The following is a 27,073-nucleotide window of genomic DNA, read 5'->3' as shown; positions in this document are numbered from 1 at the left end:
ATAGATAAATAAAGCCAGGTTAGAGGGTATACGTGCATCTCTACTCAATGTGAGGTATTGTCCTTCAATCCTAGAATGGGAGAACTGGGCCATTCTCTTTATAACATGGCAGAGATGGGCTGCGTGCCAGGCTTCAACTAATTATATGGAGTGGTCCTAGGTGTTCTCCTTTAGAAAAAATTATGTAACTACCTGATCTGTATTCTGACTACATGCATTTTTAAAAAGCATTGCTTGGAACTGTTTTAAAATAGGATTGATTATGACACTAGATGAAGTTTTCCTAAGGTCTAATGGATACAGGGAAAAGTAAGGCGATAACTCAATTTTCTTCTTGTACGTTGGCCATGTGAATTCCTTTTTCATGAGCCTATCAGAACGTATGAACAAACAGAAAATAGGTATTGAATTGAAGCTAGGAATGAATTTACTTGTATCTCTTTGTACTAAATTCTTATATTAGAAAAGAAGCGGGATCTCAAATCAATAATCTAAGTTTCAATATTAAAATACTTAAAAAAGTCAAATTAAATTTGAGACAAAAGGGAAATGATAAATATAAGAAAAGAATGAAAATCAAAAGTAGATAACACACTTAAAGTTAACCAGATAACTATTCAATGCCCATCTGTCTGTTTTTAAGCATTAATTTTCTAGTCTTTACCTTTCCCAGATTATTATGTTTACACACAATTTTTCTAGATATTAAAATATGACAAATAAAATTACTTAAATTAACATAATTTTCTAGAGTAGGCATTATTAACCAGTTTTTTTTTTTTTAATTTTAATACCTATACCGTTTTTGGCTTGGTTTCTTTGCCAGTTAATACATGTTAATACATACGTAAATACCTGTGTTAATACATGTGTTCATCTAGCTAGGTGTGTGCAACACAGATTTTTGAGAAGTGGCTAGAATTCAACACAGGTATCCCTTTCTTTTCTCCATATCATCCCCATCTCCATCTCTATTTCCTCCACTAAACTTGGTTCAGCTGGCCAGACATGACTTCTAGGCACAAACAGCGACTGAGGATTACAAAATTCTTTCTGGTGTCAAAAAAGGCTAAAGCCCTTGAGTTAAAATCCTAATGTCATGATGATATAGGCTCTTCATTAGTTTATAAATTAATCTCTTTCCTTTAAAAATTAGGATCAGCAACCACACTAATTTCTCTATATTATAGCCAAAGGAAACATAAACATGCAGACACATAAAAAAAAAATCTTTTACTAGACAGAAAATTAAAGATATTTCATGAAAGCAATTTTCTTTATTAATTTAAAGAATGTTTTGGCCTTTCAGCTTTTCTTAACTGAGACACCCTAAGGGTGACTTAAGTTTGCTGAAATAGAAAGACCATGAAAATAGTTTATTCATGTTTGGGAGGGGAGAACCCAAAAGAGAATTATGTGATAGGTTCACATTCTTTCCCAAAAGGAGAATAGCTATTTACAAAAAATAGTACTTTTGATAAAGTGCTACTGAACTGTATATAAATGCAATTGCTCAGTTGTTAAAATTCTATGGCAGGTTAAAAGGAGCAACTGAAAAATGCAAAAAAATAATGAAATTATCACTATTGAAATTTATTTCAGAGAAAATAACCAAATTGAGATTGAATTATTTTTAGTGCCACATTCTAGACATTCTATTTAGATATTTTTAAAGATAAGAATGAAATCTTTTTTTCTTCACCATATATAACCAATTAAATATAAAAGACATGGAAAATCATTAGCATGCACCATTCCCTTAGCTTCTAAATTCTGTAGATCTTTAATATTTCAAAATAATAGATAAAATGATCAGTGGGATTTAGTGAAAAATAAGAAATTTTATTTGTTAAGAAATTCAGGAATGCTAGTAAAAGTTTTGCTGAATAGATGCTGGTCCCAAAGACTGCTGTGGGCATTTGTAGATTTAACATTTATGATTTGACTACTGTGAATAATCCCTGTCTATCACAAGAAATAATATCTAATTTTGCTGAGATATAAATGTGCATAATTATGTATGTCTGTCTCTATATATGTCGGTATACATATAAGCATGCATAGGAGTGTGTGCATGTATGCGTGTACATGGGTGTCCCAATGTGAGTATATGCATATGTATAGGATTCACAAATTAAGCGTAAATGAGCTTGGCTGATCCAATGGCTTTGCTATTGTCTCCTAATTAATGGGTACAATGGAAGCTTGGGAAATTCACTTACTGTATTTTGTTGGAGAAATCTATGAGCATGGTATTAGACTTTGACAGTTTGCAAAGGTCTTAGGATATACCCCTTAAGAACTTCAAGGATCTATTTTGCTTGGTAATTGGCACATAGTTTACAAAGAGCATTACCATAGATTCAAAAAATGTGTTAAAAATACTCTTCCCCAAAGTATTTCCAGTGAAATTATTCTTTTTCTGCATGTCTTTGAAAAAAAAGTAGGAATCATAAAGACAAGTATATTGTAGGTTGGAGCTAACTGATTATGATTTCACGAGGTTCAGTATGAAGGTGGTAATGTAATGTCCAGATGAATTTCGAACCAGCATTTCATTGTACTGGTGAAGAAGCATCTGTATGAATAACATTATTATTTTGGAAATTTTAGCCACAGTCAGTGAAAATGTATGTGGTGTATAAGTAAAAGCATTTTTCATAATTACAAAGTTAAGGGAATCCTTTTGAGGGTAGGTAGCCAATAATAAATGCAGAAAAATCAATAGAGACTATAGGCATGAGTTGTCCCAAGGTGCCATATAAATTTTGCTTTGTTCTAAGCAGAAAAATAATGGCATCAAGTAAGTAACCCTTAGAACTAGGGTGAATAAATGCATATAAAATGTTGGTACTATTTGATTCTGAGTCATTTGCATTGGTTTAGTAAAAAGGACATTAGAAATTTTAAAATAGTTTAGATGGATATATTGCTATCTAAATTTATCTAACTCAAAAGGTGGTGCAATGAGTATCAACAGATAGTGAGACAATCTTCTTCCAGGCACATATCTATGAAAAGATTATTAATACATAAATTTCCATAATTTCAGCTTCCTTTTTCCTGAAATTATAATTTATATTAGTGTCTATTTCAATAAGCCAATAAGCAGTTGGTACTATGGTATAATATTATCATGGTAGAAGTTAAAAAAAAAAGGAACAAAATATCAATTTCTTCAGTGTAGACGAGACCACACTCTTTGTATTGGCAGCCAGACGCCTGCAGTTGGGGAGTTAGAAAAGGCCAATCAATGATTTCTTTCCCCCAGACCTCCTTGTCCCTGGGACTACAGTAGAATGGATGATTAATTTATGATTTTCTTGGGTTCACAACTTTTGGCCTTTCACTGATGCAAGGCACATTTCTTGGTGAAGGTGAGTGCTTAGGAAGTGCAAGTGGATCTGACAGAGTGTATGGTAACTACCAGCGTTTATCAAGCTCAGCTAAGAGAGCAGGCGTCTGTAGCACACAGGGAATGATTTGGGTCATGGTATGTTTTGGATAAATTAATATATTTTACTTGTGTATTCTCTTCTTTATCCCATGATATCTGGACTGTTGTGAAGATGCTGTGAGATACTAATGGATATGAAAAAGCTTTATCAACTATTATGAGTTATGTTCTAAGAACATGTCAGGTTTTACAAATATTTGAGAAGGCATCATCATATAGTAGAAACAGCAGGAAGTTGGGTGCCCAGCAGTCAGATTCAAATTCTACCTGCTGCTATGCTGGATGCAGGAGTTATAATAGCAAAACAGTAAAAACGCAGGTGAGTTCATTTTTGTGACACATGCGGTTTAGATTTCTCATCTCTACAATGGAGATAAATACTTCCTTTGAGGGTTTTTGTGAGGGTTGTGGGAAACAACATATTTAAAGTACCTCATGGAACCAGGTACATAGTAGATTCTCAATAAATCCTAGTCTTTATTCTTCTCTCAAAATATTTATTTAGTCTACCATCAATCTGAGTAATAAAAATGGTAGTTTGAACTGACATTTTACAATACAGTTGACTCTTGAACAACATGGGGATTAGGAGTGCCGACCCCTGTGCAGTAAAAAAAATCCACATATAACTTTTGACTCCCCAAAAACTTAACTACGAATAACCCACTGTTGGCCAGAAGCCTTACCGATAACATAGTCAATTAACACATATTTTGTAAGTTATATGTATTATATACTGTATTCGTACATAAAGTGAACTGGAGTAAATGTTATTAAGAAAATCATAAGGAAGAGAAAATACATTTTCAGTATTTATCGAAAAAAAATCCACGTATAAGTGGAAACCCATGCTGTTCAAGGGTCCACTGTATTAAATTTCTCTCTGATAACATAAAATTTCAAGACAATAGCAGAGTTCAACTACAACAGAACACATCCGAAGAAGCACATGGAACCATTAATAACATCATAGAAAGTTGCCTTAAATGCTTTTTGGAGAGGCAGTAAATAAATGATAAATGAGAAAATGAATGAATGAATGAATAAATAGATAGAAACTATGAATAATTTTATAATTTACTAGCTTATTTATGTCTTTAATGTTCTGATCATAACTACTATCAATTTTGGGGAATCAGAATAAGCATCAGTAAATAGAAAAATTAAAGGAAATTGAATTTATGAAACTAATTTTGTTGTTTAATTTATTCACATTTGTTTACTATCTTAAGAGTTTTCATAAAATTACATTAGAAAGTGCAATATACTGTTTATAGTACAGAAGCCTATATTTAGTTTGTAATCCATGAAAAATGTACAATACTTAACCTGGCATGTAATAAATATGAGAACATTAGAAATATTCAAAACACATAGCAAAATTGTGGGAGTCTTGCCTTTCAGTCCACATGAATATTCAGTACACAAATACTTTATCTAAAGTACAGAGTTGTGCAATCTTCATTCAAAAATAGTTATATTCTTTAGTTTACTATAAATTTCTTTAAAAGAAAGTTGAGAAAAAACACACAACAACTAGATATGTTTTGGTCAACTGAAAAAAACAAAAACCCAAACCATAAAAAGAAACAATGTGCTGAGTCAGGACCTCAGGTGGCACAGATAGAGCTTTTCTGTCAATTACCAAAGTGGAGGGGTGGTGGGGAGATAGAAATCACAAAAAGGTCCCCTTTCTGGGTGCATAACTTAGAAAAAGACAGTCTCAGTGTAACAGAGGAAATACAAAAAAGCGCTCCTTTCTTCTAATTGCAAGAGGTAAAGCTTGGCAAGCAGAGTTCGTGGGAAAAGAGTCTGGATTTCCGCCCCTGAATGTTCCTTGGGGAGAGCACCACTGCACAAAAGTATGTGGCAACTCTATTTCCTGTGCTTAACTTGTACTACATGAAAACATTAATTTAGATTCCTTAGGATACTTCATTCATCCATTCTCAGACACACCAGAGTCATTTGCCATAACAACTAACTAGACATGGCCAGTATTATCATTGAGGAATTTTATGAATAAAAAGGCAGCTCCAGGATTTCCATGAGAGAATGAACAGTTTTGTCAATTTTATCTACTGAAAATGTTTGCTTATAAATTGATCTTATTCTGTATTTTAGTGGAAGTCTCATGGCTAACAAACATTTAAGGCCTGCAAAGAAATCATAAATCGATGATGCTAATCTTTATTTTCTTACGCAGCAAGACAAAAGTGCTGTAATAGGCTTTTATGACTTTGTAAAGCAAAGGAAAATAATTTTTGCCTATCTCCTTTTCTCTAGAGAAGCTTTCAGGGAAACTGAGCCTCAAGCATGGGACCAGTTAGCAATGGTCAGTGGCTCCAAGAAGGAGGCTCTGAGAGGCTGCATCTTAAGAGAGGGTGTCATGAAAAACACAGACATTTTCCAGTTAAAGCAGCTCTGCAGAAGGGATATACCTGAGCACAAAGGTGAAGGGGCAGAGACAGATTGGAATCCAGGGGAGGAAGTAAGGCCTGGAGTAATCTCAAACTGAGTCAGCACCACCCAGGGCCCACACATGATAAAATTCCTACAGTGGCGGCAGGGAAGGAGAGTTGTCCCAGATGCCTAAATGCCTAAAGTGTATAGGCCTCAAACTGATCATTTTTGCTTATAAAATCTTTTGGAGGTAATGGGATAGTTGCCCTGCCTGTGTTCCTTTTCCATCCCCTGCCTTCTTATTCTCTCTTCATGTGGATAACGAAGTATTGATGATAATTCATTTTCAGATGGAGTCTTTCAATACTGAAGTCATTCTTGGTTGCAATTTAATGTAGCTTCCGAAGAGAATCCCTTTAGGTCATCTCTGTGCCCAACTGAGAAAGGCTGAAGTGTCTGTAAATATTATAACTCTGCAATATTTCTGTTATAGGCCATCTTAGAGCTATAGTAATCGTTCATGAGTCCATTCTCTGGGTTACCTCAAACAACATCAGAAAATTAATACAGCAATACAGAGGTTCCTAAGTTCTATCTGGAGATAACTTAGACATTGAGAAAAGTGCTTCAACGTGTATTACTATTTTTCAGACACTGAATATATCTGTATTATTCTATAAATTGATGATTAAAAAGGCTAAAAGTTAGTCAACTAAGGAGCTATTCACATGATATAGTTTCAAAGGGCTCAAGCAATAACTTCCTTCCTTCTTTCTCATCTCACAGAATTTTGAAATTCCATTATTTGGGTTTAAGGGTTTGAAATCTATGAATTGTCAAGCCCCCCAGAAAAGGGGCCTATTACATTTGTGATATCCCGTGTGTGCCTCAGTGCAAATATGTTTCAAGGCCTTTTTGAAAACTGGTGTTGTTAGGGCAGAGGATAAAAGCCCTGGGCATCTGAGAGAAGATGAAGAACAGGTTCCATTCAAGTTGGAACTCCAGCGAAAAGAGTTTTGCTGATAGCTGTGTGCTGGAGCCAACTTGTATTAGCTCAGGAGAGCCATCTGTACTCAAGGCCCAGCTCAGGGTTCAGTGATATTAAGTCAGTGCTTTGAAACTGGCCGTCAAGGGAATATTTATATCACTGACACTGGCAAACACCACAGATCAGGGCCTTGTTTTTCTCCTTGGAGAGAAAGTTACCCATAACTTTCCTGCAACAGAAGACTGAGGACAGGAAAAACAACATTCAAGTGTTCTTAATTTTGTTAGTTATTTTTTAGTGGTGTTGTTCTCGTAGTTTTTCTCAAAGTGGTGAAAAGCTGTGAATATTAATGTCCCTTTGATTTTATTACTCTACTCACAGTAGGAAGCAAACAATCCAGAGTGAGGGATTGTTATTAAGACTAATTTGACAATAAAACATGAATTTTAGGTCTTTTGACCCTCAGTTTGCTGGGATGGGCATTTGTCCCATATGTTCACTAATTTTATTAGGAAAGAAGTGCCTTAGTAGGAAAGGAGGCTACTGTCATTCTATTATCCCCACTTTGCATTGCTTCTTTCAAAAAAATTACTAGGTTAATGACTATATTAATAATATAGTCATAATGACATATTGAATGAAAATGACTCATTAGTCTCCATGAAAATGTAACTAAGACAGAAGGCATTAATCAATTTAAACAAGAGAAATGTGCACTCTCAATTTTGCCTGAAAACACAAGCTGAAATGTTCCTTTGACCATGGAAATGTTTCCTCTTACAGTATATTCCTTTTCAAATGAACCTACATTTTCTTCTAAAACTATTTGAATTTGCTTCTTTTCCATTAGCCTAGGATGAGTAACAGTTTGTTAGCTAAGCCACAAACTTGTTTCTCACATTTTACTTCTGTGTAATATTTCCTGCGAAGAAAATGGGCTGAAAAAGCATTTAAAAATGTCGACTCCTTAATTTCCATTCTAATTTAGACTGGAAATTATGGAATGTCTTTTCCAAAGGAATCAACTGAAATTCAATAATAATTTCTGGCTGTGTTCTTGGAATGCATCAGCAAGAGAAGATGGGGCTATGTAAAAAAAAAAAAAAATTATATATATATATATGAAAAAAACACAAAGAATAAAAGAAAAATAAAATGAATAATAAGAAAAATGAGCCTTAAAGCAACACATAAAGCCATGTATCTGCTCAATCCAAAAAGCAAAGCTGTCAAGCAGGAACCTGATAACCAGTCTAGCTACAAATATTCATTTAGCAACTAAAAGTTCAGGCTCTACATTATTTGCCATTATGCTTTTGTGGACTCATGAGAGTCTTTAAGCCAGGTTGTATGTACAGCCTAAACACATTAAGTGAACAAACAACATTAATTGCCTTTGGTATGCTGACACATGTAGGGCAGTCCATACTTACTTTCTGAAGAGGTAGTTCTTGTAGATCAAATTTAGACTTAGTCTGCAAGTTTAAAGTCATGCTTCTGCCTGCATGCATTGCTGAAATACCTCCATAGGGCAGCATGCCAAGGTTAACTGTGTTGTGTTTGTAAGCAGCATTCTGAGTAGAGGAAATAATCATGTGACAGGATGTGAACACATGCTCAACAAACTGATCATTACATGAACATGTTTAAATTTATAACATTTAACTTTAAGCGAGCAAACAGTAATTTTCTTTTTAAAACATGCACTTGATCAGACAGAAGCATACAATAAACAGTGTTAGTTATGCACATAATGAGTACCATCGAAAACTACAGAGAAGACAAAAAGCAAAGATACATTCTGCTTTACATTTGTTGCTAACTCAAATGCATAAAAATCTATCTCTTATGTATCATGATAGTAGTGACTTTGGATAAATGTTGTTCATCTGTGGCAATCTGTTAATTAAAAAAAATTCAAACAGTGAAGTCTTAATCAAATTTTGTCAGCTGCAAATCTCATGGTCTCTTTCACATTGTGAGATCATTACATACAAAAGGCAAATCCTAGCTTCTAATTCTGCCTTAACACTAAATGCACTGCCATGTTAAAGCCAAAATCAGTCTCCTTTATTTCTCAGTCTATAGACTTAAATACAATTAAGGAGAAGAGCTGGTTTAAAAAAAAAAAGCAACCACAAAACAACCCTCATTCAATCTGACCACTGGCTGAATGAATTTATTGATTAATTTAGGTAAAGCAGTCAAATAAGTTGTATGTGGAACCAAAGCGTCTAACATTTTTTGTTGCTTAAAAATTACATCTTAAACTGGAGGTATTTCACACTGAAGCTAGAGGGATTATGATTTGAACTATTAATGCTAGTTATCTAATATACCTACATACCTATGGAAAACGTGATGTTTTCACTGTGGCTGCCTTTCAGGAGGTACACCTAAAGTTATTCCAAGGGGCGGACATTTACTTTTTTCTACTGAACTTCATTTAAAAATTAAAACATTTTGGATGCCTGGTCATCAAATAGTTTCTATCAGTACAATCTCCACTTTCTACCTATCATGGAAATGTACTAAGTGACAGCATTTGGCCCTTTAAGTAATTCTCATATTTTTGAAGAAACAAATCTACAGAAATTAACTTAGTACACTTTTTAAAAAACTGTGTATTATTGAACATTAACAGCAGGCAGCTATTCTATTCCGAGGGCATTATTTGCCAAGTAATGATTTTCAGTATCCAAGTTTCATTTAACTCAACTGAAAGACGATTATACTCCTAATGGTGTGTTTATCTACCAATCATATTTGCTATGGATCCCTGATTTTTCATTGTCACTGTCAAAATTGAGTACACTGAACATGTCAATCTAGCACTGAAATGTTTCCTTAGGGTTTAAAATTACTCCAGGCTAGGGCTTTATTAGCTCGTATAGAACAGTAGCAGTCTCAGACACATGGGTTCATATTTTAAATTCTCCGTGGGGCTGTAAGCCTTGAAGAGACCACAAGCATCTTTTTATTGAGGGTGGTACTATGGAGCTGCCTCTTCAAGTACCGAACGAGACCCTTAACCAACATTACACTGGGCTGTTAAACTTACGCAGTTCTGTTTTACGAGGAATGGACAAAGATCTCGCAGTTTCTAGTGTAATGATTTGATTTCCAGTGTTCAAATCGCTCAACTAAATTTCACTGGGACAGAAGCACATCAGGCGTCTGGTATACTCTGACTTTAGACAGGATGTTAAGTACCATAGCTACGTCAAAACTAGTTGTACATGTAATAACTGCTTCAGAATTCATCTTGTTGAATAGCTGGGAAGTTTTAAGTAAGATACAGCCTGAATAGCTCAGTAACTCAATTGAGAGGAGGGAAGAATGTTACTTGGAGAAAACAAGAGGAAGAGCTTCCAGGATCCAATGGCTTGAAATAATGTTTCACGGTAATTTAATTTCTTAAAATTAAATGAGAAGCTAGTGAATATACCTTGAAATTACTCTGAAAAATGAAAGACAGACTGAGAAAATTACAAACAAACAAACCGGGGATACATGGAGACTAATTAAAAAGGGAGGTATTGTTACAGCAATGGAAAATACAGGAGTCATTTTTTAGTTATCTAGACCTGGGACAGGCAGGGAGGGCCTCCACACCTCTGGTGATCCAAATCCCCCTCGCCCAGGCTTATCTTTCTCCCTCCAAAGTCCTACTCCAATTAGAGGAGGCACCTATACTTTTCAGTAGCTCTGATCAAAGGAGAGGAACCTTTATCTGGGAAACCAGTAAATAAATGATGGTATCAAACATTTGGAATTTTGTCTTTTCTCTTTTATGTTATGTTTTCGCTTACTCCTCTGTTGCCTCAAATTGTTAGTCATTGTACATATGCTCTGAAAAGCTTCTTATAACCTTGCTTGACTAGTTCATCTTACCCTGTTACATATGGTCGTGTCTACACGAGGCCAGAGTTCCCAAACTACACTGTATTATTAGGCCCCAAATATTTTCACCCTGCAAGTTATCTGTCTACATGGAGGGTGTAACTTGACGTAAGGCATGGTGACAACTGAGCAGGTGTCTCCCACTGACAGCCAGTCATGAGGCTCTGATGAGTCTCCCTTCAATGGGATTGAGCACACCTATTTGAAACAGACATTCTGATGAAATATTTTGCAAGGCAGAACCAGTTTCCACACTGAGAAACTACTAAACTACTAAACCCACGTTTTATTAGTTCACTCTTTCCCTAAAAGTAACTGTTTCCTTGTCATGTAGACACGACCTATAAACAATGTAATTATTTAGAACGAGGATACCTGAAAACAGAAAAATCAGGATTAAGGCAATACGTAATAAATGCAGGGACCTGTGCTTTTAGCAGGATGTCAAATAAAGTCATGAAAACACCGTGTGAAGCATTCTAATAGTATATTATTACTCAGATTCCCAGTTTACACTGAGCATTTAAACCTAGAAAATGAGAACAAAAGGGCCTGTTTTCACAAAAAGGAGCTTTACGATTTTAAGGTCAATGCAGAGCACACCGAGCCTTCTATGCCAAAGCTACCAAGTACACTCTGTAATGATGGTCACTGATCATACTTCAAGAAAATGAAAGAGATTTCTCTTAGAGAGAAATGATCAGGCAACAAAAAAATAATTCTAGGCTTTATACAATTTCTTTTTTACTCTTCAATTATTATGCATTCCATGTTTTATTGTGACTCAATTTTTACCTGAATTGGGATTAATTTCCCTCTTTTTTGCTGCAACACACACACAGGTCTGTATAGTTGTAGTCTTCATAAAGACATCTATTTTTGTTGTGTGTAGAATGACCTGAATTTAAACATTTCTTTCTATATAAAGATTAACATTCTAAATGGCAAGATTTTCATTAAATAATTTGTAGGAGAGCATTTAATCTCTGCTTATTTTATTTTTTCTGTTTCTTGCTGGGACGATTATTGCTCATTTGAAGTAGTAAGTTTAGTAGTCCCAAAGCAGTAACTATATGCAAATTTTATAAACAAATTAGGCCTGACTTTAATAAAAGTGAATCCGTGCAGAAAGGGGCAAAATACTCACTTTTTATAGATTCAATAAAAATCATACTCGGTAGGTCACTAGAGAACAGTTTTGTGTCCTAGGAGAGGCATTTCGCCTCAGTGGCTACAAGGCAATTGAAGCATCATCCCATATAATAGGGTGAAATTCTTTCTTACTAACAACATTTAGGCTGGATTTGATAAGTCATTCACCTGCAGGTTATGTACTCGCAAAAAGCATTAAACAATACTCAAGAAAAACTATTGTGATCAAATTCCCCACCATATAAAGATAAATAAAATGCTTATCATCTATTCATTCATGTAGTTCATGCTTCACTACATGTACTTAGAAATGCCAATAAAGCAAAACTAAAGGCAGGAGGGATATTCTTACAGAGAAATGCCAAACATACCCTGTCTAACCTTCTAGCTTCTATATGTCTAAGCAGCTGTTGTCTCCAGTCTGCAGGCATTTTACCACAGCTCTCCTCTCCCTTCACAGGAGTAGGCCTCGTCTTTATATCACTGTTATCTGATGGCTTGTCACCATAGTTACCCAAGTTATAGTCAGATGGTATTTTCTCCAAAAGAGCTGCCATAGTAGGCCTAGCTGAAACTGGCCTGGTTTGGGAGGCACCGTAACTCTCTGTACTGTAGCTTCTTGCAGACAGTGGCCTCCTCTGGGTAAGGTTTTTAACTGGAAAACTTCCCGCCTGAGCTTTCACTTCTTGATATGAAGGGTGTTCATCTTCATACCTGCCATTCCTTTTCAGGAACTGGGACTCAGTCACTGAAACGCTGCTTTGGCGATCCAGACCTCCCCTATACGGAGGTCTGCCGTACCTATCACTCGGAGGCAGCTCATGAGGTTCACTGACCCTTCTGAACATGGCCATTTCTGTGGAGCTAGCTAGGGAGTCAGCTCTTCTCAAGAAGCCTGCCCGGGCACCTTGGCTGGCAAACTGGGCATTCACCACCGCATCCTCATTCACAGATGGCTGAGAAAATGAAAATATTTGCTCCATTGGTGGGTATCCTCTGTAAGCTCTGGGACTGACCAAATCCTTGGCGATGTTTTTGCTGGTCTGTTGCATGTACTCAGAGTTGTGTTGAAAAGGAGGCGGTATCCTCTTTTCGGCTTTAACTTCCACTGCTCCTTGGGGATTGAAGCTTTGGTCAAACTGATAGACTTTTTTTGTCATGGAAGCTTTTTGTTGTTGTTGCCCTTTACTGCTTCCATAAGAGAGCATCTCGTCATCCAGCATTGGGACTGACTGGCTTCGAGACATACTGGACATACCATGCTCTGGGCCCAACATTTTATCTGGTCGTTCATGGCTTCCTAAGTGATCACTTCCTGAAGCATAGTTTTCTAATGGTATATTATAAACCTTGTATGAACCAATGTCAATTTCATCGATACTCTGTGACTTTTTGAATTTATTGGACTTGATATCTTTCATTAGTGGGGAAAGCCTCTCTGTGCTTTTACTAATGGAAATAACACCTTTAGAAGATTCTGGGCGGCAGTGGATTTGAGAAAAGACATTACTAAGACTCCTATTGGGATTGGAATCGTGATATTCCCATGGTATTCCTGGAGAAAAAGGACTAGGCATTTCAGCAGGTTCTTTTATATGTTCTTTCCTTTCAGGTAATGGGCTGGTGGTGGGGGTTGTCTCTAATTTGGAAGGGAAAGCGGTCCTGTCTTCAAAAGGACTAGGGGTTCTGGTCCAATTCTGCCAAGGATTGGAAGGAGGCACTTCTGTTTCTGGCGTGTGTCTATGTGTAGTCTGCTCAAGTTCCAGGGGAACCCCAACAATCCTCTCCTGCCTAATCAAAGGCCTGCGTCCATGAGAAGATGGGTTTCTAGATTTCGAATTTAAGAGAGCGTTACTGTTGGCATTCTCGCCTGTGGTTTCCTCTGCAACAAACCCTGTGTTATCATAATGTGAGCCATCAGTCCAGTTGTCAGTGAAGGTGTCACTTATTGGCAGCCGGTCAGGACGCTGTGGCAGATTCCCTGGGGGAACAGCCTCCCGCTGGCTGAGTAATGGCTTTGAATCAAGAGGTTGTGGGAAAGATTGTGCAATCCTGTGAAGACAATGGGAAGAAGAAATTTGAAAATGAGGAAGAGCTGGGTCTTTGCCAGAAAGAGAACAAGCAGCCAAGAAGGCCACCATCCTTTGTTTAATGGATCATTCATCAACACCTCACTTATGACTAAGATAGCGTGATTATTTCATGTCCCCCAAATCCACCTTTTATCCTGCTCTCACTTTCATTTCTTACTAGTAATCATCACCTTCTAACATATAATTTACTTACCTATTATATTTATTGTGTACTGTCTGGTGTCCTCTGCTAGAATGTAAACTTATGAGGGCAGAGATATTTTTCTCTTCAGGCCCAGTATAGTGCCTGGCACAGAGTAGGTATTAAACACATATTTGTTGAATGAATGAATGAATAAATAAATGAAATATATAGGTCTTTAGTAATGGTCCCCAAACCTGTCTGATACTTAGAATCATTTGACTCCTGGTCTCCATCCCTGGAATTTCTGATTCAGTACATTTCCAAACTATTGGTTCAGAGTACCTATCTTATAAATGCTTGGTGTAACTAAGGAACAAAAACTGCCTTCCAATAAAATTTATTTGAAGGCCAGGTATTGAAGACATTAAATCCATTGTATAGGGAATATATTCATGTATCTTTTTCTAGAATTTAAATTCTATTATATTACATTACATGATATTATATTATGATTTTTGGTCATTGAATGTTTATACCAGTGACCACAGTAAGTCTAAAAGATGCTCATTTTTCTAAATTTATTCTCAACCATTTGCACACTAATAATATGGAATTATATATTTTCTATCAATGAAAGACTTTGAAGTGCTTTTGCTAATAGAAAAAATTATATTTAGAAGGTATCTTCTAAAAGTACCTAACTTAATCTCAGCTTCTATCACAAATAATGAATTATAAATTGTAAGATTAAGATTTTTGTCACAGCTATCAATAAGTAAAAATAGCTATTCTTTAATTACCAAAGAACTTATTGTCAACAGTAGTGATATTACCAGTAAAATATGAGTAAGAGTCATTGACTACGTATATCATATGATAATTTTTATTTGCTATTTGTAGTATAAAACATAGCTACAAGTTACAAAACAGATCAGAGCTGGATAAATACTACCTCACTGAGTCACTTTATTGTGATCTGTGGCTTTCGTTTTTTTCATCTGTAAAATGGAAATAATATAGAGTAGGATCCATTTTGGAAAGATTAATTACTTTTCCTTACATCGTAACTTTTCCAGGTGGTGATAAAATGATGATGATGGTGATACCAATGAAAAATTTACTGAATTTTTGTGTTAGGCATATAAGGGCTTTACATGCACCTTATCTTAATCCATAACACCATTTCAAATGGTGAAATGCCCACATGCATATAAGTATTGGGAAAACACAATTTTTGATTAAAATTTTTTTTGTCCTGACTAAACCTGTTTATCTCCTACCATCACTCCCTTAATCAACAGTTTTGCTTTGTAAAATGGATTCATGTGTTCTTGGAAATCCCAGAGGACTATGTTTGCTTACCTGCCCCTCTGTCTTCTGTGCCACTCATGTGCTGAATACAATTCCAAAATTAAGACGATTTCATTTTTAAAAGTTGCTGAAAATAAGCATTTGGGAACAGAAAGAGGGAATTCTAAACACACCTGTTACCCCACAAAGAATTATGTACTGCATCTTTAGCTGTTGTCTGCAAGGACCCCATTTTAACCCGGGTGTTAGAGGATCCTGATGAAGCCTGGGAAGGCGAGTAGTCTGAGTAAGTGCCTGAGGAAACACTGTTATTCAGACAGTGAGTTTTGTCAACTTCAGACTCATCAGTTGATTCTGAAATGGAAAGGAGAAACTATTATAATGCTCTTGAACACTGACAGTTATAAATACAGAAAAGTAAGTACAAAAAACAGATAGCATATTGATTAATGTTAGAAATACTATTTATAAAATATTTCTATAGACTATCGTGTATCATAACTTAAAACCGGTGATTTGTCATGCACATGCATTTGTGGCATATTTTCCACATTAGGGTCACAATGTTACCTTTTTTGTCCTTCCCTAGCAGAACAAGTTTGGGTGGGTACAGAGGGGTCTCAGCTAATGAAGGGTGAAGCTCCCCAATCCTCATTTCATTAGCTGGATGAACAAAAGAATCCTGAGAGATATAATAATATAGGACAAGGAAAGTAAACATTTAAACAATGGTTAACCAAAATGATAATATCTTTATTTGGCTCAGAGTTAAATATGGGCCTCTAGAATTTAAATCACTGTGGAGCACTGAAAGAAGTAAATCATATGTATCTCTGAAGTAAGCCCTAATTTTTTTCTCATTTAAATGGGACCATTTATTCATCAGACATTTCTCAAATGCTGTTTATAGATGCCTGACACTGTGCAAAGAACTGTAGAGGTTCCAAAGAAAGACAAAATGTCACCCGTGCCCTTAGGGAGTTTACAGTCTAGTTGGGGAGATGAGATATAACTCATTATAACACATGACTGAATTAGGATAAACCCGGTATATACATTCATATATACCGGGGGTGCCAGAAAAATGTATACAAATGGACACTTTGGTCAACGTTGCTCATGTGGTAGTTCTCTGTAATCAGAAGTGTCTGGATGCTGATGGTAACCACTTTGAGCACCTCTTGTAATGGCAGAAGTCAAACGTGACTTGTATTCATCTTTTGTTATTGGTATATATTGAGTATTACAATTTTAATAGTTTTTTCCTTTCTTAAAATGTGTATACATTTTTTTGGCACCCTCTGTGGATATGTGTGTGTGTGTGTGTGTGTGTGTGTGTGTGTGTGTATTACATACACATGTAAGAGTTCTAAGGGGTGAACTTTCTTAAGAGTTCTAAAATGAAAGTGTATCACTAACTAGATTCTTTTTTAATCCTTAGTCATATTAATGCAAAATTGGATCCTATAACTCCTGCTTTTACTGCCAATCTCCATCTTAATTCCCGCTGCTTCCCAAGTGATCTCAATTTCTTTAGTTCTAATATAATTCTTCCTAAGATTACTACTTTTCTTGTGATCAATCTAGCTGGCTGTATCTTCATTCTAAATCTGCTCATTGAGTGCAATGAACAACATTGGTGCAAGAATATAACTTTATAATGACAAATGAACACGTAAAAGACCCCATGAATTTTAAACTTCTATAATTCAAATTATTTTTCCCAGGTAACTAGGTAGTGGGAGAGTATTAGGGAAGGCAAAAATACAAAATTTTCATTTTCTTCTATGTGTAAAAATGACTCATCTAAGACCACGAGTAAGCACTGATGTGAATTTATGCACAGCAATTACCTTTATGACTTTTTTTCCCTTAACCTTTAGGTTAATTTGAATTCAAAGAAGAATTTTCAGTTTTTTTTCCATTCATTAGAACTTGTTAGTTTGGAAGTTAATGTAACATTAATGTAACACATTAGGAAATATTTTGTTAAATCAGAGAAAGAATCTACTTGAAGACAAAAATATAGAAAATGAGATGGGACCTCCTTATAATTAATAGGTTGGCAATGATCAGACAGAAGCTCCTATTATGAACGTTAAGGCCCCCATAGTGATAGGCTCAGGCCTTTGAGTCTCACAGAGAAATATCCATTTCTTTAACTCTTGGTTTAAGTTTTATCTTTTGGGTTGTTTTTGGTTAAGTTTGTTTACATGGGAATATTTGCTTATGAAAAAACAGGGTATATCTGATATTTCTTAGTTTTTGTTTTTAAAAAATATTCCAGTGGAAGAAGATTGAAAAATCATATAGTCCCTTTCATTTTCTAGAGGTGGATTCTGAGACCCAGTGAGGCCCGGATTCACACACATAACTAGACAAAGATCCAGCGTGGAGGCACGAGGCCAATGATCTTCCCTTCCTGCTGAGCTCAGCTGTGAAACATTAGAAACTTAAATGCAGTATCAGAGTTGAAGGGAGATAAGAAAGAGAGTAGGATTGATGGAAATTCTGGAGAGGAAGAAGGAAATCTGCTTTTGTGGATTTTTAAAATTATTTCAAGGGATTTTGCATAAGAAACTTAAGATAAAATTGTAGGTTGACAGACTAGAGAATAAAACCCTTTACACATCTTTGGAGAAATTTACAAGTAGAAGCAGACGAAAGTTTGATAAATGGTACCATGAAAGGCATAAAATATATTCGGACTTTAAAAAAATTCAGTTGCAAGATGGCATATTTCTATTTTATTTCTGCTTTACCCTTTATTAATCGGGTTACCTTGGGCAAGCCATTGTACCTCCTTAGCTCTTATTGAGCTCACCAATAAAATGAAGGTAATAGATAATAAGGAATTAGTGCAAATGTGTGTCTAGTACTAATAATACTCTATAAATCTAAATATAACTTATTTGTTGAAATAATATTTAAAAATATTCTTATGACATTTAATATAGAAATATAGGTATTTGGTTTTAGTCAAAATAACAAACCAAATAATTATACAACACAGAAATGTAATTGAGGGTTTTACTGTTGTTTTTTTTTCCCTTATGCCTTAGACATTCAGTACTCAAGTTATCTTGTATGTTCATACCAAACTTTCACACGTGTATCCCAAAATTGTGACTGGAGCGTGGGATAGTAGCTATGGTCTGCCTCAGAAACAAGTCTCTGGCCCTACTCAAGATTTTCTATTTTGAATCCAAAAGAGCCCCAGTGACTAGGAAGAGTACGATTTCAGGTAATAATGAACTTGCATCTCTTTAGAGTTCTGTGCACCTCCACCTAGGAGAATAACACTACTGAAGCAAGAATAATGGATTTGCACTGATTCAGTTAGACTCGCTTATCTTTGTGAGCAAATGATGATAATGACGATGGTTATGATGAAGATGATGATGGGCATCAGTTACAGAGAAACTTTTACACGTCAGCTATGGCGCTACTATACTAAACATTCTGTATATTATCCCTATTCATTATTTATACAATAACCTTATTATTTCTTTTAAAGTTATTTATTATAATCATCTTTGCTTTACAGATCAGGAAGTGAAGGCTCAGAGAGATAAAGTCATAGATCCAAGTCACAAACCTAATAAGGGGTAGAGCCAGGATTTGAACTGGGAGCTGTCCTACTAAATTCTTTTACAGAACCTGGAGGAATTAAGTTCATGGTGGAAAAGTGGGCAAAACTTTTGGGACCACTTGTAAGACTGTGGAGGTTACTGGTGGGGAATCAAATTTAGTGGGGATCCCACTATAAGCACATTGAACCATATTTCCTTCTGTTGAGGAGACAGAAGTAGAGGGGAAAGACAAGGTAAGACCCTCTTTTTTTCCTTTTTTTTTTTTTTTTTTTTTTAACCCAATGGCTCTTTCACCATTCAAACTGAATCTTGGCTGCTGTACCTTGGCTGCTGTAATGAAAGGGAGCCTAAGGCAGAAGTCAAAGGAGGAAAAAAACAAACAGCTTCTGTCTGATCTATGAGAGTACAGGTCTAGGAGAAAGATATGGTTTCTCTACAGAAAAAAATTGGGTTGAGTCTCCTAACAGAGGGAAGAGTGTAGAACCTTTATCAACGACATAGTTATCAGGTATGCAGTATAAAGTTTTCTGTAATGCAAGGTAGTGGCCCACAAACGGGTTAAAAGAAGATGGAACAGGACTAGTACATCATTCTTTTGTGTGAGGCAAGGGAATAGGGATTATCATTTGTTGCAGCTTTCCTCTGTGCCAAGGACTGAGATTGGGGCTGTATGTAAATACTCGTTTTTATCTGATTTCATCTCCACGAAAATTCTAAGTGTTATTATTTTCTTTATTTTTAAAGATAAAAAAATAAAAACAAGGCTCAAAAAGATTTCATTGACTTGTCAAGGTCACACAATTGGTAACAAGTTAGATTCATGATTTGAATTAATGTCTGCTAGACTTCAAAGACTTTCTCCTGGTTACCAAACTGTGCTTTAAGGCACCTGAGGTACTACTTGCAATTCACAGGGATGCATAGGTTATTTTTAATATTTGAGGGAAACAAAGCAATACTTGACATCAGTTAGATACTGTGTGAACTGCTACCTCCAGAGCTCTCAGTTGCACATTGCTTTTGATGGTGATCTTTGTGAAGCTGCGTTTTTGGTGGTTGCTGTGATCAAAAATCAAGGGCCACTTGAAAATCAATGGGAAACAGAAATTAGAGTGGTAGTATGCAATGTGATTGCAAGTTCTGAGCAGGTAGGTGGTGTCCAACAGGTGCCCACATTCCATTAATAAGTAGTTTTGGTTATTTAAGAATTTAAGAATATAAACATACTTTCTCTTTTAATTTATGTGTATTGTTTTTCAAATGACCACTAACTGAGGCATAAATAGTCACTAACTTGTTTGGACCTAATTACTTAGTAAATGAAACTGTTAGGTATTTCTTTTGGTCTAGGGTGCTTGTGCCAAAGTTATTAAGACACTAAAGGCATTTATATACCAGGAATTCAGGAACCTGTAGCCTTTACAGATTTTGTGTCACAGTTTTATTCACTGTACCGTTCTTCTTCCTTCCTTATTCCCTCTTTCCCCGCCCCCCTCATTCCACAGTATTCTCCATCATAATATTTTACCTTTACTCGTAATATTATATCCATGTATTAATATACATAATATAATGGAGCTAAGAAGAATTTCATTTTATTGGCCATATGGTAGATTGTTGTTAAAATAAATTTTATTCAACAATCAGGTGATAAAATGTGCGTAGGTATGTCAGCCAACACTCACTAATTCAACAAAAACTCAGAGACATTGTCTTCGCTTTCAAGGAACTTCTAATTGGATGGAGAGAGAGACATCTTAACAGAGTTACAATACTACACCATATAAGTCATTCACTTATTCAACAGACATGCATTATGACCTTACTCTACGCACACTAAGCAGAGTGCTAGACTCTAGGAGGATAGTGGTGGACAAACAGACATGGTCCCTGCCTTCATGAAACTCCCATCTGAAGTTAGTAGGAAATGGTGGCTGCTGAGTTCAAGATAAGGAATACAGGAGGGAGAAAGCATTACATTTAATTTTGGATTTGTTAGCACTTGTGGGACAATTTTAAGATATATTTTCTCTACAAAGGTTATTATGAAATTCATGGCCAAAGCCATATTTTCCTTGCCTCACCTATCCCATTCCTGTATTAAGCAATTTTAGGATTTCCTAATATGTAATGAAATCACTCAGTTTATGGAATATCATGACCTCAGAATTATTTTGAGGTTAAACTGTGATCACATGAGATTTAAATACAGTGTATCTGTTTTCATTGTGTACCTGCTAAATGTTGATTTTCTGCCTCTTTATATTATTGCAGTATCTTAGAGATAAAAGTATTTTACTTTACTACAACATATCTGTATTATTTCAGAAAGGAAAAAAGCAAATAATACTGATTTTATCACCAAAAGAAAAAAGCCAATTAATATGAATATTTACTTAAATTTTCTTCCCTAGATATCCAGCTGTATGCTTCTCTTCTGGGTCAGGCTGGTACTTCCACAGGTAGATGTGCACATCATGCTTAATTTTGCTCAAGGTTTTCCCTTTGCTTCCCTTTGCTCAAGGTTTTCCCTTCGCCTTCCTCTCTTTTTGACTTCAAAATAATTACCCAATTATTAATATGCAGTTCCACCTTAAACTGCTTCACATAACTTTCTAACTGATCGGCAATGATTGTTTATCTCTCCAATTTCTTAGAGTATTATATTCTCTACCACACAACTGACCATGTCATCATATCATATCCTCTAATCACTTTATCTTTGTTAGGTTTACCTGGTTAGGCTCTAAATAATTTGGGGACTATGCACACATTTTATATTTCTTCTCTCTCTCACAGTGTTTAGCACAGTGCTAAATATATAGTTGGTGTTTAATCGGTGCAACAAATGGATGCTCTGAAATGCAGATTTGTAAAAGAGTTTTTCCAATCTACATTTTGAGAAGCAAAAGATATAGTAACTTCTAGATGTATTCATACCAATTATGTTTTTAATGAAGATAAAAAGGTGATAATCACATTATCTGAAGAGTTGATGAGACAGTGCAGAGGTGGCATAAATGTAGTTGAATTCTTTTCAGACCAAAGAAATTAACAACGTACATCCAATTCCTTCTAAAATATAGGAATTAAGGTTCATATGCCTAGAATCCAAAAACTTATATTTCAAAGTTATCTCCCCCTTTTTTTGGTTTTTAGTAGTGTTTCCTATAATGGTCGTAACACAGCAGAAAAACATTTTTAAAAAATGGCTCTAAATCTGATCAGGAATTTTACTGAGATTTGCAGGATAAAAAATTTTCATTTAGTCTTTTCTAATGACTCATAGAATAGAAGTTTGGAGTAGCCAAAAGGATATCATGAAAATGATATAATGCGCTTACTGGCCAGGCTGAGCTAGGTGAGCAAATTATTCCTTCTGTGGGTATTGGAACTTTTGGAGCTGTATTAACGATTTTAGGCTATGAGGATGTCATTTATCTGTGCTTTATTAAATGCAAGCCTCATAGTTTGAGAGTTAGAGAAACTCATTTATATTTTAGGAAATAAGATGCATTTTTCAAGGAAGATCTATTCAGTTAAAAAAAACAACACAACATATCATTTAGCAATTCCAAAAAATCCAAACCACACTGGCAATTACCAATAACCTTGAAATACCTCCACTGTAATCTCCTTTGGGGCTACAGGCCACTTGTGTTCATATTTTTCTTTCACAGTTTGTTCCGTGTTAGCAGTTGGATTTGAATTCTCAACACGCACTCCATGGCTTGGCTTACCCACCAGATTTTGAACAGATTTTACCATATTCTTTAAATCCTCTGGGTAAGGAGTTGGATATCGTTTTAGGTTTATTTCAACCTAGAAGTTTATAAAAAGAAATTTAACATAAAAATACCTTCAGCAAGCATATTCACAAAACTACTCCATTTTATGTGTAATAGTATAACCAAATGCAGTATAGTGAGTGTTGAGCTGGCTGAGAAACTGTTCTGTAGAGTAGAACACATAGTGTTCCTCTCACATTCTGCTTTATGGGACTTCTCCTCACCCATGCCCACCCTTCTAGACTAAATACAATTTTTGGATTATATTCTATCTTTAGACCTACCCCATAATGATTGAAATAGCAGTGCACTCAATGCTTAAGTGACTGGTAATCTCTAAAAAAATTGATCATTATTATCAGCTGCTTTTATATTTTAGAGGCTGTTCTCTTCCCTATCTTAGTTATTTATAAGTAATTATTTTGATATGAAAAATATCTTTGGTATAACAATGCAGGTGATAGAGGAAATACCTAAAGATTTACAAGTAGAGTGAGTTGTCATGTATTAAAAAAATGGGGAGGTGACAATATCTGCTACCCAAAATTGTATCACCTCTATGGTAATTAGCATGTTACATCAAAAGATTGGGCATTTAATTCTTGTTAATATTTAAGAAAATATGCTTTGGGGTGGTTTTACATTTAGTTTTCACCCTAATTAAGTAACATGCTTTGTAGGCAATGTCTTACAATAAAAAGAAATAAAGAATTGGGAACATTTTCTAAGATATTCTAGGTAAACATGTAAATTTTGGCTTACATTTCATTCTTGAATTCATTTTTGGTGTATCAACCTGACTTTAGGGAGCATATATATTAATGATTACTTTTCCCATTTAATTTTGAGAGAGAAAATATGAGACATTCTATGTAGAATATCCCACCATCAGGGTACTTATATTTAAATGGAATAGATACAAATTATTCATGCTTATTAAAAGGGAGTAGGAAGAAAAAAATAAGGGGCAGACTTACTTAGCCAGGATTTTTCCAAAAATCATGACTTTTGGCATCTGAGTAGAACCAACTTTATAAAATGGAATGGTTTATGTGATTGTGGAGAGTATGTGTCTGTGGAAAGTGCGTGTAGGGGTCAGGGAGGAGAAGGTGGAAGAGAAGCTGAAGGAGGAAGAGTGAGAATGAGAGAGAAAAAAAGAAAGAGGGAAAGGCATATACATACCCACCCCAAATACCCATGTAATTCATGGGATGTAAGAAACTGTGATGGAGGTATAGATCTGAGGATTATAAATATGAATTCAAACACTTTTGCCCATCTGCAGTTTTAGCAAATCCACCAACTTTGTTATTCTAGTATTTTGTCTTTCGTGTGGCTCATTTTCCTTATCAAATACTGGGTTTGGACTTCCTTAGATGATTTCTAACATTTCTTTCAGTTCTAAAAATACAAAATTATGTATTTTCAATAAACTTTTGGAAAGCTGATGAAAAACCAGATAATTTTGCTAGTGTAAGTATTGTTTAAATGTAATTGAATGCTTTATACTCACAAATAAATAAGGATGAAATAAATAATAGATAGAAATAAAGCTACAAAAATATAACCCAAGAAAAAGATACAGTTTACAGAAAAAAAGTGTAAGTTGTTAGAGTATAATATAAATATATCTTAGGGTACTTAATTTATAATGGATTCTTCAATAAACATAAAAAGAATGATATCCATACTAGACAAAGTCAATTGGGATGCATGCATTCTTGGATCTGTTGTTTAAATTGTGGTAGAAATGTTAATCACAAATTAAATCTAAGTTTTAAATTATATTGGTGAACTTATTTAAAAGTACTTGATATCAAAGGGCTAAAAGCCAAATACTACATTTAAAAAAATGTAAGTTATAGAATGGTATGGCTATTATGCCAATTAAAAGCATCTTCAATTTTTAATAACCAATGGTATATGAATGAAAAAATAATTTTCAAGTAGGGCATTAAATTAAAGTTCTATGTACCTTAAAATATCCTCAATGCTAAAATTACACTTCTAAATTGAGTCAAAGGCAAAAAAAACTGTGAAATGTTCTTTCTTAATTGAATTAAACACTTCATTGAATAATGTAATCTATTTTGTAGATGCTATGTCCATTGGACACAATTAGACAACTGTTTACTAATGGACCTAGTATCAATATTCTCTGGTTATTTTATAAGTCTGTTAATGTGATAGGTTAGTCATATCACCAGAATATGTTTGGGTATTTTATCTCTGTAAAAAAATTTAAATCTAGAAACAGAAGCGTATTTGCCACGAATGTAATGAAGTTTAAGCTTTAGGGCCTATCGCATGGGTTCTTTCCAAAGCCTCATGAAGGCCCCTACTTATGTATTTACGTGGTTATTTTATATTCTTTTCATTAAAGAGGCCCCTCCCCAAACTGTGGAAGCTTCAGGTTCTCATAAAATTTAGATTTGTTCCCACCTACACAATGAACTCCTTGTTTCCCATTTACTACCAGCAGAATTAACTGGACTTTGAGTCTAAAATTAAGCTGCAAATTTACCCTGACCAGCTATCAATTCCTACTCATGTAAAAATGCGAATGATAATATCTCTCGCACATGCTTGGGTTAATCTAGAGCTAAAGTCAGAAAATAAATACGACAGTACTATGAAAATTTATAGTTTCTGTGCAGAGATTAGATACTACATCTAATGTCATATTCTACTTATGTATTTTTAAAATATGGATTCCTTCGGCAATCTAGAGTCTACTATAGATATGTCAAACCGCAATACCTATAACTGTCTGAATTTTTTTTCAGATTGTATGCAGCAAAGATTATCATTTACTCAGTCTTTGCCTTGGGCCAGATACCATGCAAAATGTTTTGTAGGGATATTTAGTTTATTATTAGTTATTGATATAATAAATAATACTTATTTGCCATATATTTAAATATAAATAACAAATGATTAATTATATTAATTCATCATTTATAATCAATTATAATTAAATCTCATTTAAATTTCACAACCCATTATACTATCTGTTTCTATTTTATGGGGAAAAAAACCCAAAACAAGACAGGGGCTCAGACAGTGTAAGTTACTTGCCCAAGATCATACAGCTAGTAGGTAGCAGTGTCCAAATTAAAACTTAGGTCTTTGATGCTAAATCTTGTGCTACACAAGTGTTACTTGGCTCAGAGCTATTCTCTGGTATAAGTGCAGCACATATTTATATTCTTGTGGAAGAAATACTGTAAATTTAAAATGTGAATTTTATTGAGTTAAATTACAAGATAATTTCCATGTTTTGAAACATAAAGCTAACACAATATTTTATGATTTCTTTTTAAATGAAATTGTATTTTATAATTTTGTATGTTTGTAAGCTCTTCCAAAGCATATTTTATACTCTTTCACAGATTATTTTCCCTTCTTACTTTTCAACTCATGTGTACAGTACTTCAGAAGTGAATAAACATGATCATAAACACAATCATATTAATAGCTCAGTAATGTCCAAATACAAAAGCAGTTTCTTTATATTTCTAAATGTATAGGCTAGAAATATTCCCTTATTCTAATATGGGATGAAAAAAGATGTATATTCATTGATTATACATATAGGTGGGGAAAATATCTGTCAATTACATTCTTACCAAAATGTTATGTATGTCACTCACCATAAAGTATTTGTTCATTTTACATATACATTTTATTAAAATGCAAGATTTTTACTGAAATGCTGTTTTATTTTAATTTTGGAAAATAGAAATGTTTCACAACATTCTATATATTTCAGATCTAAATAAAGTGCAGTAAATGCAAATAGCAGCTGCAAGATGTTGGAGACTCCCAAAAATTTAGCAATGAAGAAAGAATTAATGTTAATAGCTAAGGCATTTAGAATATCTTGAATTCACACAAAACTCTGATTTTCTTATATAATGATTAAATTCTCATTTGATTTGGTTGGAAATTCCAGTAAGAGAAATAACAGTTAATGCTTTGATTATTGAGTGTTAAATATCTTATTGTAGCAATTGATTGGTACGTTTTACATATAAAGGAAACCTAAAGCAGTTTTAGTGAGGAAAGTGCATTCTCAGCTTGCCTTATATTGTAGAAAGAATATAAGGCAGAATGAGAATCTTGTCCATTACATGCGGATGGTAAAGTTTACCAAAAATGCAGTGTTCTTTCACATCCCATTAAGACTTTTTATTTTCATTAAATTCTTAAACACCTGACTCAGGGAGATAGGAAGCCCTATTTGCCACAATTCCCAAAC

At 34.7% G+C, this 27,073-nt stretch overlaps 1 protein-coding gene across 9 annotated transcripts in view; it reads right to left on the bottom strand.

Moving 5' to 3' along the window:
* The window catches only part of LRRC7 (leucine rich repeat containing 7), a 474,513-nt gene that overhangs the window by 81,190 nt on the left and 366,250 nt on the right, over positions 1 to 27,073 (bottom strand). For 6 of the 9 annotated variants that reach the window (XM_074334934.1, XM_074334935.1, XM_074334932.1 and 3 more), the window contains 5 exons: positions 22,646 to 22,846; positions 16,002 to 16,113; positions 15,605 to 15,785; positions 12,275 to 13,955; positions 8,282 to 8,422 (listed from right to left, as the gene is read on the bottom strand). In XM_074334934.1, coding sequence (XP_074191035.1) covers positions 8,282 to 8,422; positions 12,275 to 13,955; positions 15,605 to 15,785; positions 16,002 to 16,113; positions 22,646 to 22,846 — 2,316 coding nt within the window. The remainder of the gene's footprint in view (positions 1 to 8,281; positions 8,423 to 12,274; positions 13,956 to 15,604; positions 15,786 to 16,001; positions 16,114 to 22,645; positions 22,847 to 27,073) is intronic. The other 3 variants (XM_074334936.1, XM_074334939.1, XR_012497277.1) reach the window with 2 other exon arrangements.

This window comes from Rhinolophus sinicus, linkage group LG06 (genome assembly GCF_036562045.2).
Source record: "Rhinolophus sinicus isolate RSC01 linkage group LG06, ASM3656204v1, whole genome shotgun sequence".
Lineage (NCBI taxonomy): Eukaryota > Metazoa > Chordata > Mammalia > Chiroptera > Rhinolophidae > Rhinolophus > Rhinolophus sinicus.
This window is presented reverse-complemented; position numbering and strand designations above follow the sequence as displayed.